Genomic DNA, 16,498 nt, shown 5'->3' with positions numbered 1-16,498 from the left:
TGTCGGCGATGACTAAATAATCGGCAAATGTGTTATCGATCCCATAAACAAGCAGCAGTATCGATTATGCCTTCGGACTTAACTTATAATGTACACAATATATGGGATATGTTCGACACGAGCACTGTCGTCCGGAATAACTGATAGTCTGTAAAGCGCATTAGGGTATCCAGTGCTAAAAGAAAACAGCCCTTATTATGTATGCGTGTGTGTGTAAATCGAGCCACTAGTTGCCTATGTATATGTAATCATTTCGTGACATTTTGCGATGTTGTCAATACATTTCAATGAAATAAACTCGAAAAAGTTCCAAAATGGCTGTTTTTTCCTTCAACATATATTGTCAACACTATCATTTTTCAACGCGAAACAATGATTGAGGGGAACTTTTTTCGCACCAACAAACAGAGTACCGGCCTTTACAGACTATAAGTTTTTCCTCTCTGAAAAATTTGGATCGAAAAGCTTTAAAGCTTTGATTGCGTACAATTTCATCTTTTACATAAATAAAGAAAAGTAAGCGTTGGGAATTCTGCTTTTCGGCTCGAAATCCGAACATGTCATTCTCTTAATTCGAAAAGCTGTTGCAATTGTTTTAAATTCTCAATACACACTATAAATAAAATAGCATCTTTGCCATTTAAAATCTTTTATATAGAAAGTTTATTTGCAAATATCGAAATTGTCTGCCTTTTGTCGATACCCTGCAAGCATTTCAAAGTTCCATTTCATCATCATCGCTACCACAGACTCGTAAGTGACACTGCAACAATCGCCAATTGTGATGGTGGAAGCGTATGAAAAAGTATGAAATGTCATCTCTATTGTTACAAGAGCCATTTTATATTTTGTGAAACACCAAGCGCAACTAGCTTCTTATAATTTATTTAAATAAAATCGATGATGTAGTGCTGAAAACATAATTATTTCGCATAAAATTGTAAAAGGTATATTGGTGAACAATCTTTGACTTTCCAAATGGAATAAAGTGATTGTTTTTCAGATATTTTACAGACACGCTGCCTCCATCGAGAATAAAAACACTGGCTGATAGACGCTGCAACATGTAACTTGCCACTTGTAAATCAACATCATTCTATTATTAATGAAAAAATTATGTTAAATGTGTTGTGATAGTGTTATAAATGTTATATTTATAAGAATTTATAAATGTTTAATCAAATTAATAAACATCTAAATAATCTTGTTTTACTTGCCCACAATTATTCTTTTACAACTCTCTTCGCGATTCTCAGAAGCGCCGTCAAATTGAAAAATCGCTCTTTTTTTAAAAAATTATCATATTGTATTCTAAGCTAATTCATAAGGTCTATTGTTTGAAAGCATTTTTAAAATATGCTTACCTCCAATGTTTGTGTTTGTTGGGAAGACGAGAGTTCTCAAAATAAATTCAACTACCAGTCTATATCCTCCAATTGAAATGCATTTAAAAAATTCCCGCTCTTGTCTTTATTGGGCTCGGTTTAAACATTTTATTAAATTTTTCGAACATGGCAACCTGGTTTTCATTGAAAATTGGCAACACTTAAAACAGCGTCTTTTGTTCTTCATTCATTAAGTGATCGGTTTCGGTGAGTGAGGTAAGTTGTCCACGGCTTATAACGGTATAATATTTCCCGTGGCGCGCAATTGCCATTTAATACAGCATTCTTATTTGTTAATTATTTTATTTTTACCCTAGAAATAAACGTGCAAAAGGCTCATAAGAATTTCAAGTATGGATAAGCCATCGGGAAATGTTGGTCGATCCCGTGGACGAGCAAGTGCTAGCCAAGCGCATGGGGATGGTGGTGGCCGTGGAAGGCGTCCTCCACCACAGACAGTAAGTATATTTTTTTTACAATTCAGAATATTCTGGTAGGTTATTCAGATTCTTGTGCTTTGTAAGAACCTTGTTTCGACAGACTGGAATTAATGTTGGTAAAATTTTGATTCTAGCCCCCCCAACGATTGGGTGATGTAGTTGGATGGCTAGGAAGGCGGGAATATAGATTATGATAAACCACAATCGTAAATTGTTCTAATATTGGAAGTAAGCGCGTTTGTTTAGTCGAAAATAGACAAGACTGCGAAAATAACTGTAAAACATAATAGCAGCAACAGATGTGAATCGCAATTTGTGTCCCCCTCCTCGCCATCCTTTTTTTCTTGTTACATTATTTTCGTTAGCAAAGATAGCACACACATTCCTGTTTTATCTGCAGGCAGGTCCTTTCGCAATGTGTCATAATTTTCGTTTCAGAAATATATTTGGCAAAGTGGGTGGGAGTGGTATGTGTCCATGTTTATGATATATTCGATGATTTGACTTATTTTAGTCACAAGAAATATTTCTATTTGGTATGCCGAAATTTTAAATCTTGCTTCCTTTTAGGAACCATAAAGAATGTAATATAATAAGACAAGATGTGTCCATAGCCATTGTATACAGAGTGACCTCCGGCTTCACTTTTTCGAGATCCAAATGGGAGGAAGTTTGAGATGTGTTATTGCTTTAGACTCATAAATATTGTTTTGATAAATTTTTTGACTAGTTTTGTTTTCAGTTACACTTCGTGATTGAAGCTCTTATTTGATCTCAATTTAGCGAATCTTGAGTTTCTAGTATATCGGCCATGATCAATATTTGGCTATAATATTAACATAAGTTACATATATAGATCGAATCCTTCTTAAAATACAGTCATATCTGATCAGACTTTTGTTTAGGTCCTAGATTTGATTAATCTTTATTGCATTAATTGCGTTTATTTGAACCAAGGATTTTCCTACCTCTTGTGTTACAAAGATAGTATTTATTTTCCTTGTTAGAACCACCCATAAGTGACAAATTGTCAATCTCTATCTAGATTTGATTTTTTCAGTCATGGTACAACAATTCAGTTCTTTATTTTTTTATTTATTTCAACACAAAATAATTGCACCCTACAACTAGTCTTTAATTTCAAATAAGACTAACTAGTTATTTATTAATATTAGTTCGTGAGTTCAGTGCAGCTTAGATTATTTTATTTAGTATATGAGACGCTGCTTCAAATCATTCGTCTTGAATCCTTTCTTCGACGCAGTATTTGATTATGATTCTCCAAACTGCTACAACAACAACAACATCATCTAAGATTTGGGATTTCTTCGTTTGTATGGGGAATAAGTCTTTCGTGGAATTTTGCCAGAAGAGTTATTTCTTCTCTCACTGAATTTATATTGAGGTCTCGATGTAAATCAGTGTTTCGTATGGTACATACGACGCTTTAACTACACTTCTCAATATTTTATTTTGAAACGTGTGAATAATATTCTTAGTCTCGTCTTTGGTCCAACCCCAGAGTTAATCTTCATATGTCTACACTGGCTTTAGTACTAGCTAGTAAATCATTAATTTATTCCTTTTGGAGAGCCCAGAATTCGTAAGCACGATTTGTCACTTGATCCAAATGATCCAAAAATAATATACCAAAATTTGAAGAAAACTTGATCTAAAATCTACCAAATAAAAAAAAACTTATTTTGCAGTTTTTGATTTCTGTGAAAAATTTGTCAAAATTTTCTATAGATTTTGTCAAAATTTTAGTTCTATAGAAAATTTTGTCAAAATTTTAGTTCTATAAAAAATTGGGTCAGAATTTTAGTTCTATAGAAAATTTTGTCAGAATTTTATTTCTATAGAAAATTTTGCCAAATTTTATTTCGATAGAAAATTTTGTCACAATTTTATATCTATAGAAAATTTTGTCAAAATTTTATTTCTATAGAAAATTTTGTCAAAATTTTATTTCTATAGAAAATTTTGTCAAAATTTTATTTCTATAGAAAATTTTGTCAAAATTTTATTTCTATAGAAAATTTTGTCAAAATTTTATTTCTATAGAAAAATTTGTCAAAATTTTATTTCTATAGAAAATTTTGTAAAAATTTTATTTCTATAGAAAATTTTGTCAAAATTTTATTTCTATAGAAAATTTTGTCAAAATTTTATTTCTATAGAAAATTTTGTCAAACTTTTATTTCTATAGAAAGTTTTGTCAAAATTTTATTTCTATTTGTCACAATTTTATTTCTATAGAAAATTTTGTCAAAATTTTATTTCTATAGAAAATTTTGCCAAAATTTTATTTCAATAGAAAATTTTGTCAAAATTTTATTTCAATAGAAAATTTTGTCAAAATTTTATTTCTATAGAAAATTTTATCAAAATTTTATTTCTATAGAAAATTTTATCAAAATTTTATTTCTATAGGAAATTTTGTCAAAATTTTATTTCTTTAGAAAATTTTATCAAAATTTTATTTCTATAGAAAATTTTGTCAAAATTTTATTTCTATAGAAAATTTTGTCAAAATTTTATTTCTATAGAAAATTTTGTCAAAATTTTATTTCTATAGAAAATTTTGTCAAAATTTTATTTCTATACATTTTTTTTCTATTTTATATAAATATGTCAAAATTTTATTTCTATAGAAAATTTTGTCAAAATTTTATTTCTATAGAAAATTTTGTCAAAATTTTATTTCTATAGAAAATTTTGTGAAAATTTTATTTCTATAGAAAATTTTGTCAACATTTTTTTTTCTATTTTCTATAGATTTCTATAGAAAATTTTGTCTAAATTTTATTTCTATAGAAAATTTGTGAATAACGTCTTAGGTGGACTATTTTGCAAAACATCAAGACTCTTATCAATCTATCAAACAGGAAAATATCTACCATTAGAATATATTCCCGATAGAAATTGATCATATCGAGCATATTTGTTTCACACTCAGAGGTAGTCCCAATATAAAGTGATCACTAGATGTGAGGTCATGAGGTCACTGAAATTTTTACGGGATACATTATAAATTCAGTACGAGTACAAGAAGTTTGCATATAGATCTCCAGATTTCACGGTGGACATATTTTTTTTTTGTTTATATATTTTATAAATTATGATCATAGCTATTGAATCAGTGTATATTTAAAAGTTTAGTTGAAAGTAGAACGAAGTTACTGTGTTACAAAGAAGATGCATTAAAGTGAACAACAAGAATTGCTTATGTGGCACTCAAACTCTTATCAGCTTAAATCACATATTGATGGTCTATACCACAGAGTCACCATACTTAGGCAGACTCAGACATGGGGTTGAAAACTTCTTCGTACAATAATCAAATTTTTAATTTTAACATTTGTATAAACAAAATTTTCCGATAAACAAATTTTTTTATTAACTTCATGAAAATTTAGTTCTCTTGATTTCTAGACGATCCTTATCTTAACAGTTTTTTTTTTGCGATATAACCATAACCCAAATGAATTTATAAATATGTGAATTTGTTTTTTTTTCGAGTTCTTTAAATTCCACTAAAGATAATATGTCCTTATTTATTTCTGTATTTTTTACATGCTCTTCACATTCTGGCCATTGAATCTCTAAACGCCATCAATTGCATAAATATTTTGTATGACTGAAATGCATCCACTTCAATGGAATTATGTATATTGGAGCATATTTGAAACGTTTAGGCATTGATGTCGTCATTTCTTAGATTTTATGGTATATGCTACGAAATTAGAATGTAATAAGTGTTGCAATATGATACTCTCGGAGCCATTTAGTTTGTGTTGTGTCATCGATATTTTTCTTATGGAGTTCTTGTTTTCTTTCAACAATGGTTTGTTTACAAAAACTCACCCACTTCGTTTTATGCATTGACCAAAAAACATTTGGTTAGTTATCCCAAGACACGACACCATTTTAAATAGTTTTTGTAGTTTTTAAAAAGTTGAAAGGCATGTGTGATTGGTTTTAAATTTAAATGTCCATATGTATGTATATAAGATAAAAATTCTCAAAAAAAAAAATCTTGTCGATGGGATGTTTCTTAAAATAAACTCCAAATTTTGCTATTGCATATGTAATTAAATATATTCACAACTCTTTCATTCTAACAATATTCCTTACTACATCCTCTTATAATAATTTTGTAATAGGTTCCTGGCCCCAGTAGTGGTCCCGCAGGCGTTCGGGATGCTGGAGCAGGTGCTAGTGCCCCACCATCTGCATGGGGTCAACAACGGCCAGTTGGTGCTGCCCGGGGAAGTTCCATAATGAAAGCACCAATGCCAACATCAAATCCACAACAACGCCCACCGGCACCAACAGCATTAGGTCGTGCCACTTCACATCGAGAAGTTCCTATAGCAGAAGCAGCTGGCGGTGGTAAGTATATCAGTGAAGAAAAAAAAAAATAATTCAGAAAATAATATGTGCGGGGATTTCAAATTACTGTAATGATCGACCAGTTCATAAACATATAGCCACACAATGGAATTTGCAGAAGAAACCCGTCTTTGTCTAGTTTAGCTGCACGAATTATAGTTGACCAGTCTATTAATATGGATCCACTTTATTAATATAGATAAATTTATTATATATTTTCACAAAAAAATTAACTACATTTTTTTTGTGTTCAATCGCCAAAATTAATTGGTCCAATTAATATTTAATTGAAATTTCTTCAATCACAGAAATGATAGTATCAATTAAAAAATTAATTGATACTATTAATTTTTGTTTCAATTAAAAATTTGTTGAATCAATTTTTAATTGATTTTTAATTAAAGGTGGGTATTAAGTTCGAGTTTAGCCGCTAAAATCGCTAAAGTGAAAACTAAATCACTAAAAAAAGGCATAAAATTATACATAATTGTTGCAAATTTTAATATAACTTGATGGGGAATAGCCCAAAGCAAATTTTTACAAAGTTTGTATTCCTTAAAGTGGATTAATTAAGAAAAGTAATAGTGAAAAAATTGCGATTTTAGCGGCTAAACTCGAACTTAATACCTACCTTAAGGCTTTAATGTGAGTACTATCTTCCAGTTTAGCCGCTAAAGTGAAAACTAAATCAGTAAAAAAAGGCTTAAAATTATACATATTTGTTGCAAATTTTATTATAACTTGATGGGGAATAGCCCAAAGCAAATTTTCACAAAGTTTGTATTCCTTAAAATGGATTATTAAAGAAAAGTAATCGTGAAAAAATTATGATTTAGAGGCTAAACTCGAACTTAATATACCCGCCTTTAATTGGAAAAATGATCGTGAATTTTTTTTTTTATGTGGAATTAAATTGTAAAAAAATAAACTGTATTCCCATTGTGATCTATTTTAGCTGTTGGAAAAGAGGATAACCGTGGTGCTGTACGAGGTAAACGTGTTATAACCGAAATTGTTCAGTCTCGCCCTCAAGGTTTAGCCACAAAAAGTGGTTTAACTGGCACAAAAGTTCCAATTCAAGCAAATTATTTTCGCATATTAAGGAAACCCAAATGGTCCATTCATCAGTATCGTGTTGATTTTCGACCAGATGTTGATTTAGTTCGTTTGCGTCGTGCTTACTTGGGCCAACATCGAGATCTCTTCGGTGGATACATATTTGATGGTACTGTGCTATTTTGTACAAATCACTTTGCCGATGATCAGAAGGAACTATTGACAAAAAATCGTGAAGGTGAAACTATACAGATTATATTAAAACATGTTGGAATTGTTGATGCTACCGATGCCCAATTAATCCAAATACTTAATTTGATTTTGCGTCGCTCCATGGAAGGTTTAAATCTTCAGTTGGTCGGCCGAAATTTCTTTGATCCCGCAGCAAGGGTAAGTGTACGCGAATATGCTTTATAAAGTTCAAATTGATTGATTACAAAATTTTAGGTTAATGTGGACACCTATCGCATGGAAATATGGCCTGGATATTTAACTTCCATTCGTCAACATGAGCAAGATATCCTGTTGTGCGCTGAGATAACGCATAAAGTAATGCGAACAGAAACTGTTTACAATATTTTAACAGATTGTCTCCGCGAAAGTGCGGATTACCAAAAAACTTTCAAACAACAAGTGGTCGGTGAGTTGTTACAATTAAAACTACAAACAAAAAAATACAGCCAGTTTCTTACAAGCGAAACGAAAGTTTACATTCGAATGAAACTCCGAAAATAGTCGAATTTTTATTCTAAATGGTTTTGGACTATAGCATTCTTTTCGTATATGAGAAATAGGCCGTTATTTCAAGGTTAGTAATTTTTGACGAAATCTTGCATTTCGTGGAGTGCATGTTCAAAGGCAATGATATTATTTATTCAGTTTAAAAAAAAGTAATCAAATCACAAAGTAACCCTGGGAAACCATCAGTTCATTAATAACAATTTCTATAATTTCGTTATCGAAGATCCTGCGTAGACCTAATTGTCACAACAAAAATTGCTTGTGGCAGACTCTTGGTGCAATGGATCGAATAGACGCCTTTTTAAAATAGCGTAAATTGGGTTTGTTCTAGAGGTGTGCTCGTGACTAATATTTTACTCACGACGGAAAAATCTTACTCTCGCACGATATTTTTTGGTAGGACTCACGCACACTCACGAAAAGATGTACTCACACACGGAATGTCGTGACTCGAAAAATATCGTGACACGAAAAATGTCGTGACTCACGAATCATTTTATGACTAATTTACCTTAAGGACGTGTTTGAAAATATGATCATGAATAAAATCGAGAGCGTTATTAAACTCTTAGCATCCCAGGTGTCATTAAAATTGTAAATGAATTCATCTCGTAAGCGTTTTATGTTCGTGGGCATGTTTTTTTTTTTTTCGTGAGCGTATTTTTCCGAAATTCGTTACTCACGAAGAAATTATTTTCGTGACTCACGATCACGCACGACTTTTGGTTTGTTAATCCTGCTCACGCACACTCACGCCGTTGCTATCAGCGTGACTCACAATTCACGCCAATTTTGCGTCTCGTGCACATCTCTAGTTTGTTCTACCTCCCTCTTTCATAAAAAACCTGATAATTTTTTTTTCATTTTCTTTTTCCATTTTGCATGGGAGCCACCGTGATGCAATGGTTAGCACGCCCGCCTTGCATACACAAGGTCGTGGGTTCGATTCCTGCTTGGAACGAACACCAAAAAGTTTTTCAGCGGTGGATTATCCCACCTCAGTAATGCTGGTGACATTTCTGAGGTCTCAAAACTTCTCTAAGTGGTTTCACTGCAATGTGGAACGCCGTTCGGACTCGGCTATAAAAAGGAGGTCCCTTGTCACTGAGCTTAACATGGAATCGGGCAGCACTCAGTGATAAGAGAGAAGTTCATCAATGTGGTATCACAATGGACTGAATAGTCTAAGTGAGCCTGATACATCGGGCTGCCACCTAACCTAACCTTCCATTTTGCATTCGCAACAAAAATTAATTCACTAATTTTTTAACTATTAAAAGAACAAAAAGGTTTCGTTAAAATTTTTTGTACAATGGACGCTAAAAGAACCAATAAGTTCGGTGTGGTATTACTACCAACCTCTAGTTTATGATACTAACACAGCTCACCTCAATTCACATCTTCCTATTTCTCAATGATCTTTGTCATAAATTTCCATCTTGCTAGGGATCAATTTTTTTTAACAACTTGGTGCTACGAGCTAAAAAAAAAACCGGCAGCAGTTCGAAAAGGCTTCGAAATCTGTTGTGAAAATAGAGCCTCGCACAATGGCAAATTGAGGGCATTTTCAGCACTGCCGACATAGGAGAGTGCTGCGATTGCATTTGAAAGCAGAGTGGCATATGCTTGAATAAATCAATGACAGTGACTTGAATTAATGAAAATTGAATAAGTTCAATGTTTTTATCCCTATTTTATAACAAAGAAATATATGGCACAGAAATAACGTACACACGAGAATGTATATATTTTATTATTAATTTTCTCCTTTGAATTCTTTTCTTACCGTTAAAATGGTAGCACTTTTTTAGGAAAAATAAAAAAATAAGTGATAGAATAATAAAAACATTTTACTCCTCATTTTTCATTTCCATTTATTTTAGCATTTCAAAGCCTTTAAAAGGTCAATTTAGCCAAAATAGTCCACTCGAGGTTTTGCCTTTTTCTAATATACATCTTTTTAATTTCTTTCCTTACAGGTAGTGTTGTTTTAACCGATTACAATAATAAGACATATAGAGTGGATGATGTTGACTTCCAGTCTTCGCCTATGTCTAAATTTTCTACAAAGGACGGTGAAATTTCTTATCTTCAATATTATAAAACGGTAAGGAATAGAATATTTTGGAAATTGTAATTACAGTGCACTCGCGGTAACGTGAACACGCTTTTTCTGACACTAACACCTCCGTAACGCTGAAAAACATAAAATTTGACGTTAAAGGCAGATTCACAATGCCAATACAATTTCAAATACACTTACGAAATTTTTAAGTTTGACCTTTTTCGTGAATTTTAATTATTAATTTAAATTGCTTTATAATTCCATACCCACTGATATTTTTCCGATCTGTTTTTATACCCTCCACCATAGGATGGGGGTATATTAACTTTGTCATTCCGTTTGTAACATATCGAAATATTCCTCTAAGACCCCATAAAGTATATATATTCTGGGTCGTGGTGAAATTCTGATTCGATGTGAGCATGTCCGTCCCTCCGTCCGTCCGTCTGTTGAAATCACGCTAACTTCCGAACGAAACAAGCTATCGACTTGAAACTTGGCACAAGTGGTTGTAATTGATGTAGGTCGGATGGTATCGGTCCATAATTATATATAGCCCCCCATATAAACCGATCCCCCGATTTGGCTTTCGGAGCCTCTAAGAGAAGCAAATTTCATCCGATCCGGCTTAAATTTGGTATATGGTGTAAGTATATGGTTTAAACAGCCATGCAAAAATTGGTCCACATCTGTCCATAATTATATATAGCCTCCATATAAACCGATCCCCAGATTTGGCTTGCGGAGCTTGTAAGAGAAGAAAATTTCATCCGATCCGGCTGAAATTTGGTACATGTTGTTAGAATATAGTCTCCAACAACCATGCAGGAATTGGTTCATATCGGTCCATAATTATATATAACCCCCACATAAACCGATCCCCGGATTTGACCTCCGGTGCCTTTTGGAGAAGCAAAATTCCTCCGATCTGGTTGATATTTGGTACGTGGTGGTAGTATATGATATTTAACAACCATGCCAAAAGTGGTCCATATCAGTCGATAATCATATATAGCCCCCATATAAACCGATCCCGAAATTTGGTTTTGGAGCCTCTTGCTACGTTTAGAAGAAGTTTCTACGCAATCCATGGTGGAGGGTACATAAGCTTCGGCCTGGCCGAACTTACGGCCGTATATACTTGTTTTTTTAATTTGTTCATGAAGTTAAATTAAGTTTTTAATATTACTAATAACAAAAATAAAAGACTATCATAAATAAAAGACTTCTGAAATTCGCTAAAGTGAACATTTTCGCTAACGTGAACTCTCTTGGTTTTAATTAGTTCACGTTACCGCAAGTCCACTGTAATTTCAAAAATTTGATATATCGAAAAACTCGAATTAATTTTTAATTTTTTTCCCGATAGTTAGTTTAAAGAGAATTCCTACTTTTATATAAACAGGATGAATTGTATATCCGTAAAATAGTATTAAAAGTTGCTTAGCTATTCTTGCACTAACAGAGCTTTATGAAAATGGAAATTAATGCAATGTAGGGAATTGACCTCGGTTTTTGAAAATCATCCAATTTATTGAATTTAGCTATGACGAACTTCAATATTTTTTTTTTTTTTTTTTTCATAAAATTCGACTTTTTGATGTATCAAATATGGCTTCCTTCCTTTATAATTACTATGATATTTGTATTTGTTTTTCAGCGTTATAATATTCAAATACGTGATCAAAAACAACCTCTGCTTGTTTCCCGGCCAACTGAGAAGAATATTCGTGGTGGACAGGATGAATTCATTATGTTGATTCCGGAAATATGCCGTGCCACAGGAATAACTGATGCCATGCGTAGTAACTTTAAGTATGAAGAAAGATCTATACGATGGTGATACCAAAATTACGAAATCCCAAATTATAAGTTTCAATTTTTCAATACAGCTACGGCTACGATAAAATTTTGGCATCACCCGCATCACATTTATCATTACATATACTTTTATTGTAATTTTAAAACAATCAATTTTAGATTAATGCGAGCCATGAGTGAGCATACCCGTTTAACTCCAAATACTCGAATTGAACGTTTGCGTACATTCAATAGTCGCTTACAAAATTCACAAGAGAGCATGAAAGTGCTCGATTTATGGAATATGCAACTTGACAAACATCTTGTAGAAATCCCTGGACGTATCCTACCATACGAGAAAATCGTATTTGGTAATCAGAAAAAATATGTATGTGACCAAAATGCTGATTGGACAAGAGAATTCAGGAATACCACTATGTTTTCACATGTCGATATACAACGCTGGTATGTCATTGCTCCACGCCGTAGTATGCGTGAAGTTCAGGATTTTGTAAAAATGTGCATACGAGCTGCTAGATCGATGAAAATGCATATATCGGAGCCCAGATAGTAGGTATTATTTTACTGTAATATTTCTTATGGTATTAATGATTTTCTGTTTGCATTTATTTATAGCGAAGAAATGCCAGATGATCGAAATGGATCTTACTCCACTGCTATAGACCGTACAACATCGCAAGATCCACAAATATTAATGCTTGTACTACCCAATAACAATGAGGAAAAGTAAGTGAAAAATTATAATTACATTTTTAAATTAAAAAAAGTAAGAGTTAAATTCGAGCGGTGCTGAGAATATGCTACCATATATCAAGAATTAATAAAAAGGAGGAGGCGTATTGTTAAACAAAACTCTGATTCACTAATCACGAAATTAATTATAATCCAATTAATTTTTTAATTGAAATATCTTCAATCACGAAATCATTATCAATCAAATCAAATTCAATTAATTTTTAATTGATTCAATTAAAAATTAAATTGTAACTGATTTTGTCAGTCTTCCGAGTTTGATTAAAACGTTAATTATATCAATTACAAATTTTAAAAATTTCAATATATCACCATATTTTGGTGATATATTCTGTGTCTGATTCCTGTGTATGATTCCATACGCTCTGATCTTTCACATTTAAAGGCGGTTGCTTTACAAGTGCCAAAGTTATATTTTATTCTGAAACTAATGGAAATTAACTTTTCGATTATTCAAAACAAATTTAAAAAAGTCGAAATCCATTTTTTTTTTTGTAATCGACGTTATGGAAATTGAGTCTAATCGACATTTGTTGTGGTCTAATCGTCATTAAATATTGATCAAAATGGCATATCTTTTTCAAAATTTTTAAAATATCCAAAAATCAATTATGGAAAATTTCGAATAGTGAACTTTTCCGAATAATCGCCGTATGTAGAATTTTTCAAAAATTGAACGTTGAACTTTTTAAATTTTTAAAATGTCGAAAAATTGACTTTTCTTAATAGTGACAAAATTGGAATTTAAAGAATTAAAATTGAAAGTAGACTTTGATATAGCCATTTTAATGCTAAAAATTATTCAAAAGTCGTCTATAATCGCTCGCATTAGTCAGAAAAACTGAAAGTAGACTTTGATGTAGCCATTTTAATACTGAAAAATAGCCCAAAGCCGACTTTTCTATAATCGCAATAGTCGGAAGACCACATTTTCAAAATTTTAAACTATCCAAAAATCGACTTTTTCCATTTTGGAAAATATTGAAAAGTCAACTTTTTCGAAAAATCACAGAAAGAAGAATTTTTAAAAAATTAAATGTCGAATTTTTGACATTTTTAAAAATGCGAAAAATCGATTTTTTCCATCTGTACAAGAAGTGTCAAAGCCAAAAAGTGGACCTTTTCAATTTTTTTTATCAAAATGTCGACTTTTTGATTCCCTTTACAAACCCTATCTTCTTATTGATGACATCTCTGCGTTAGGTTATATATCTACCTTGTTAATCTATACAATTTCGAAAATCTTAACTCATTCGTGAATTTAATTTTTTCTCTCTCTCCTATTATTTGTTTTTCAGATATTCATGCATTAAGAAAAAATGCTGTGTGGATAGACCTGTTCCCTCACAGGTAGTTACATTGAGAGTTATTGCACCTCGGGCAGATAAAGCAGCTGGATTAATGTCAATTGCCACAAAAGTCGTGATACAAATGAATGCCAAGTTAATGGGCGCTCCATGGATGATCGAAATGCCATTGAGTGGCTTAATGACCATTGGTTTTGATGTCTGTCATTCGGCGAAAGAGAAAAACAAGTCGTATGGTGCACTTGTTGCAACAATGGATTTGAAATTATCCACAAAATATTTTTCCGCTGTAACTCAACATATGAAAGGCCAAGAGTTGTCCAACGAAATAGCCATGAATGTAACATGCGCTCTGAAATCTTACCGTGCTGTGCATGGTACTCTACCAGCGCGTATACTTTTCTACCGAGATGGCGTAGGCGATGGCCAACTGCATCAAGTGTTCAACACCGAAGTACAATTCCTTAAAAAGAAACTTGACGATATCTACACTTCAGCCGGTGTAGAAGGTGGTTGCCGTTTAACATTCATCGTAGTATCCAAACGAATTAACACGCGCTATTTTGTAAATGGCAGAAATCCAAGTCCTGGTACCGTTGTAGACGACATTATCACATTGCCAGAACGCTACGATTTCTTCCTAGTTTCGCAATCCGTTCGTCAGGGCACAGTATCGCCAACCAGTTACAATGTTATACATGATAACATGGGTCTAAATGCAGATAAAATCCAAATGTTGACATACAAAATGACACATTTGTATTATAATTGGTCAGGAACACTTCGAGTCCCTGCTGTTTGTCAGTATGCCCATAAATTAGCATTCCTTGTTGCTGAAAATATTCACCGTGCTCCAAGCAATGCCTTGGAAAACCAATTATATTTCCTTTAAAAAATATTTGTTTGGGATACGATTTTTTCGTGTTTCCCCTACGATTTTTAGTGTCTTCCTAGGATTATAAAAAAGACAAATCTACAAAAAGCCAAGAATAGGCTACAAATAATCGGTTCCTATAAATATGAAATAAGAACAATATTTTTTTTACTAAATAACTCTGAACAAAAACAAGAAACTCCCCAAATGTTATATGCATTTTTTTGCATAAAAATGACTCCTGTTTTACAATTAATTATTTTAAAGAATATTAACCATTTTTATAAGATATTTTACCAAAAACAAAATAGTAAATCACCAATGTGACAATTATAGCTTTACGTTCCATTTATTTTTATAGTTGCATTGAAATATGCATTTTTGTTTTATCCTACATTGCATGCACCATGGTACCCAAGGGTTCCAAATAACAATTTTTATTTTTCAATTCGTGCTATGTAGGCAATATTTTTATATTCTTAACAATAAAATATGTTTTTATAATTAGATATACATATCTACATCTGGTACAATGAGAAAATGATACAATAAAATAAAACCCACATTGACCAAATCGCTCCACTTCAACCAAAAGAAAAATTGAAATTCTAAATCCTCTTTTGCTTCACAAATTATTTTTACTACAATATCAAAGAAAAGTAACAGTGAAATAAAATTGATTTCCTCTTTGAAACGGGAACTTAGTATCCTGCACCAGCACATCGTTGCACTGAGTGTCAGATTGACTTTTGATTAAGTGACTTCTTTGACTCACAAATGCTATTTATTTTTCTATACTAATAAACACATTTCATCACAAATTTATCGATTTCATGGTAATTGTATGGAGCTATTTACATCATATAAAATTATAATGAATATGTACCTAAAAACAAAACCCTCATTTTAACCAAAGCTATGACTAGATAGATATTTCAACTGTACTATTAAATAGTGAATTGATAGTTCTTTTTCTCGTTGTATCATATGTACGTATGTTCCATATACATATTGTATATTACCTATAAAAAACTCATGAATTTCAATAAATGAATTGTGCCTTGAAAAATATCCTGTGTTCGTGTTGAATAAATTTTACTGTAACAACGTCTCACTATACATAATTCGCCTCTAAGAAAATTTTCTATAGAAATAAAATTTTGCAAAAATGTTCTTTAAAAATAAAATTTTACAAAAATTTCCCTATAGAAAATAAATTTTGCAAAAATTTTCTATGGAAATAAAATTTTCCAAAAATTTCCCTATAGAAAATAAATTTTGACAAAATTTCCTATAGAAATAAAATTTTGCAAAAATTTTCTATGGAAATAAAATTTTGCTAAAATTTTCTAAAGAAATAAAATTTTGACAAAATTTTCTATAGAAATAAAATTTTGACAAAATTTCCTACAGAAATAAAATTTTGACAAAATTTTCTATAGAAATAAAATTTTAACAAAATTTTCTATAGAAATAAAATTCTAACAAAATTTTCTATAGAAATAAAATTTTGAGAAAATTTTCCATAAAAATAAAATTTTTACAAAATATTCTATAGAAATAAGATTTTGACAAAACTTTTTATAGAAATAAAATTTTTTATAGATATAAAATTTTGACAAAATTTTCTATGCATATAAAATTTTGACAAAATTTTCTAT

General features: G+C 31.5%; 1 protein-coding gene across 1 annotated transcript; it reads left to right on the top strand.

Moving 5' to 3' along the window:
* The first annotated feature begins 1,515 nt into the window (after nucleotides 1–1,515).
* aub (piwi like RNA-mediated gene silencing protein aubergine) lies at nucleotides 1,516–15,908 on the top strand. The gene is made up of 10 exons (XM_075298774.1): nucleotides 1,516–1,601; nucleotides 1,703–1,843; nucleotides 5,992–6,220; nucleotides 7,176–7,666; nucleotides 7,724–7,916; nucleotides 9,997–10,124; nucleotides 11,743–11,897; nucleotides 12,063–12,452; nucleotides 12,519–12,629; nucleotides 13,955–15,908. Exons 2-10 carry the CDS (start codon nucleotides 1,739–1,741, stop codon nucleotides 14,853–14,855), a joined length of 2,703 nt encoding a protein of 900 aa, XP_075154889.1. The 5' UTR covers nucleotides 1,516–1,601; nucleotides 1,703–1,738; the 3' UTR covers nucleotides 14,856–15,908.
* Nucleotides 15,909–16,498: the final 590 nt, after the last annotated feature.

The sequence above is a fragment of the Haematobia irritans genome, chromosome 3, assembly GCF_050003625.1.
Source record: "Haematobia irritans isolate KBUSLIRL chromosome 3, ASM5000362v1, whole genome shotgun sequence".
In the NCBI taxonomy this organism is placed as follows: Eukaryota; Metazoa; Arthropoda; class Insecta; order Diptera; family Muscidae; genus Haematobia; species Haematobia irritans.
Note: the sequence above shows the minus strand (reverse complement) of the source record. Positions and strands in the feature narration are given on the sequence as shown.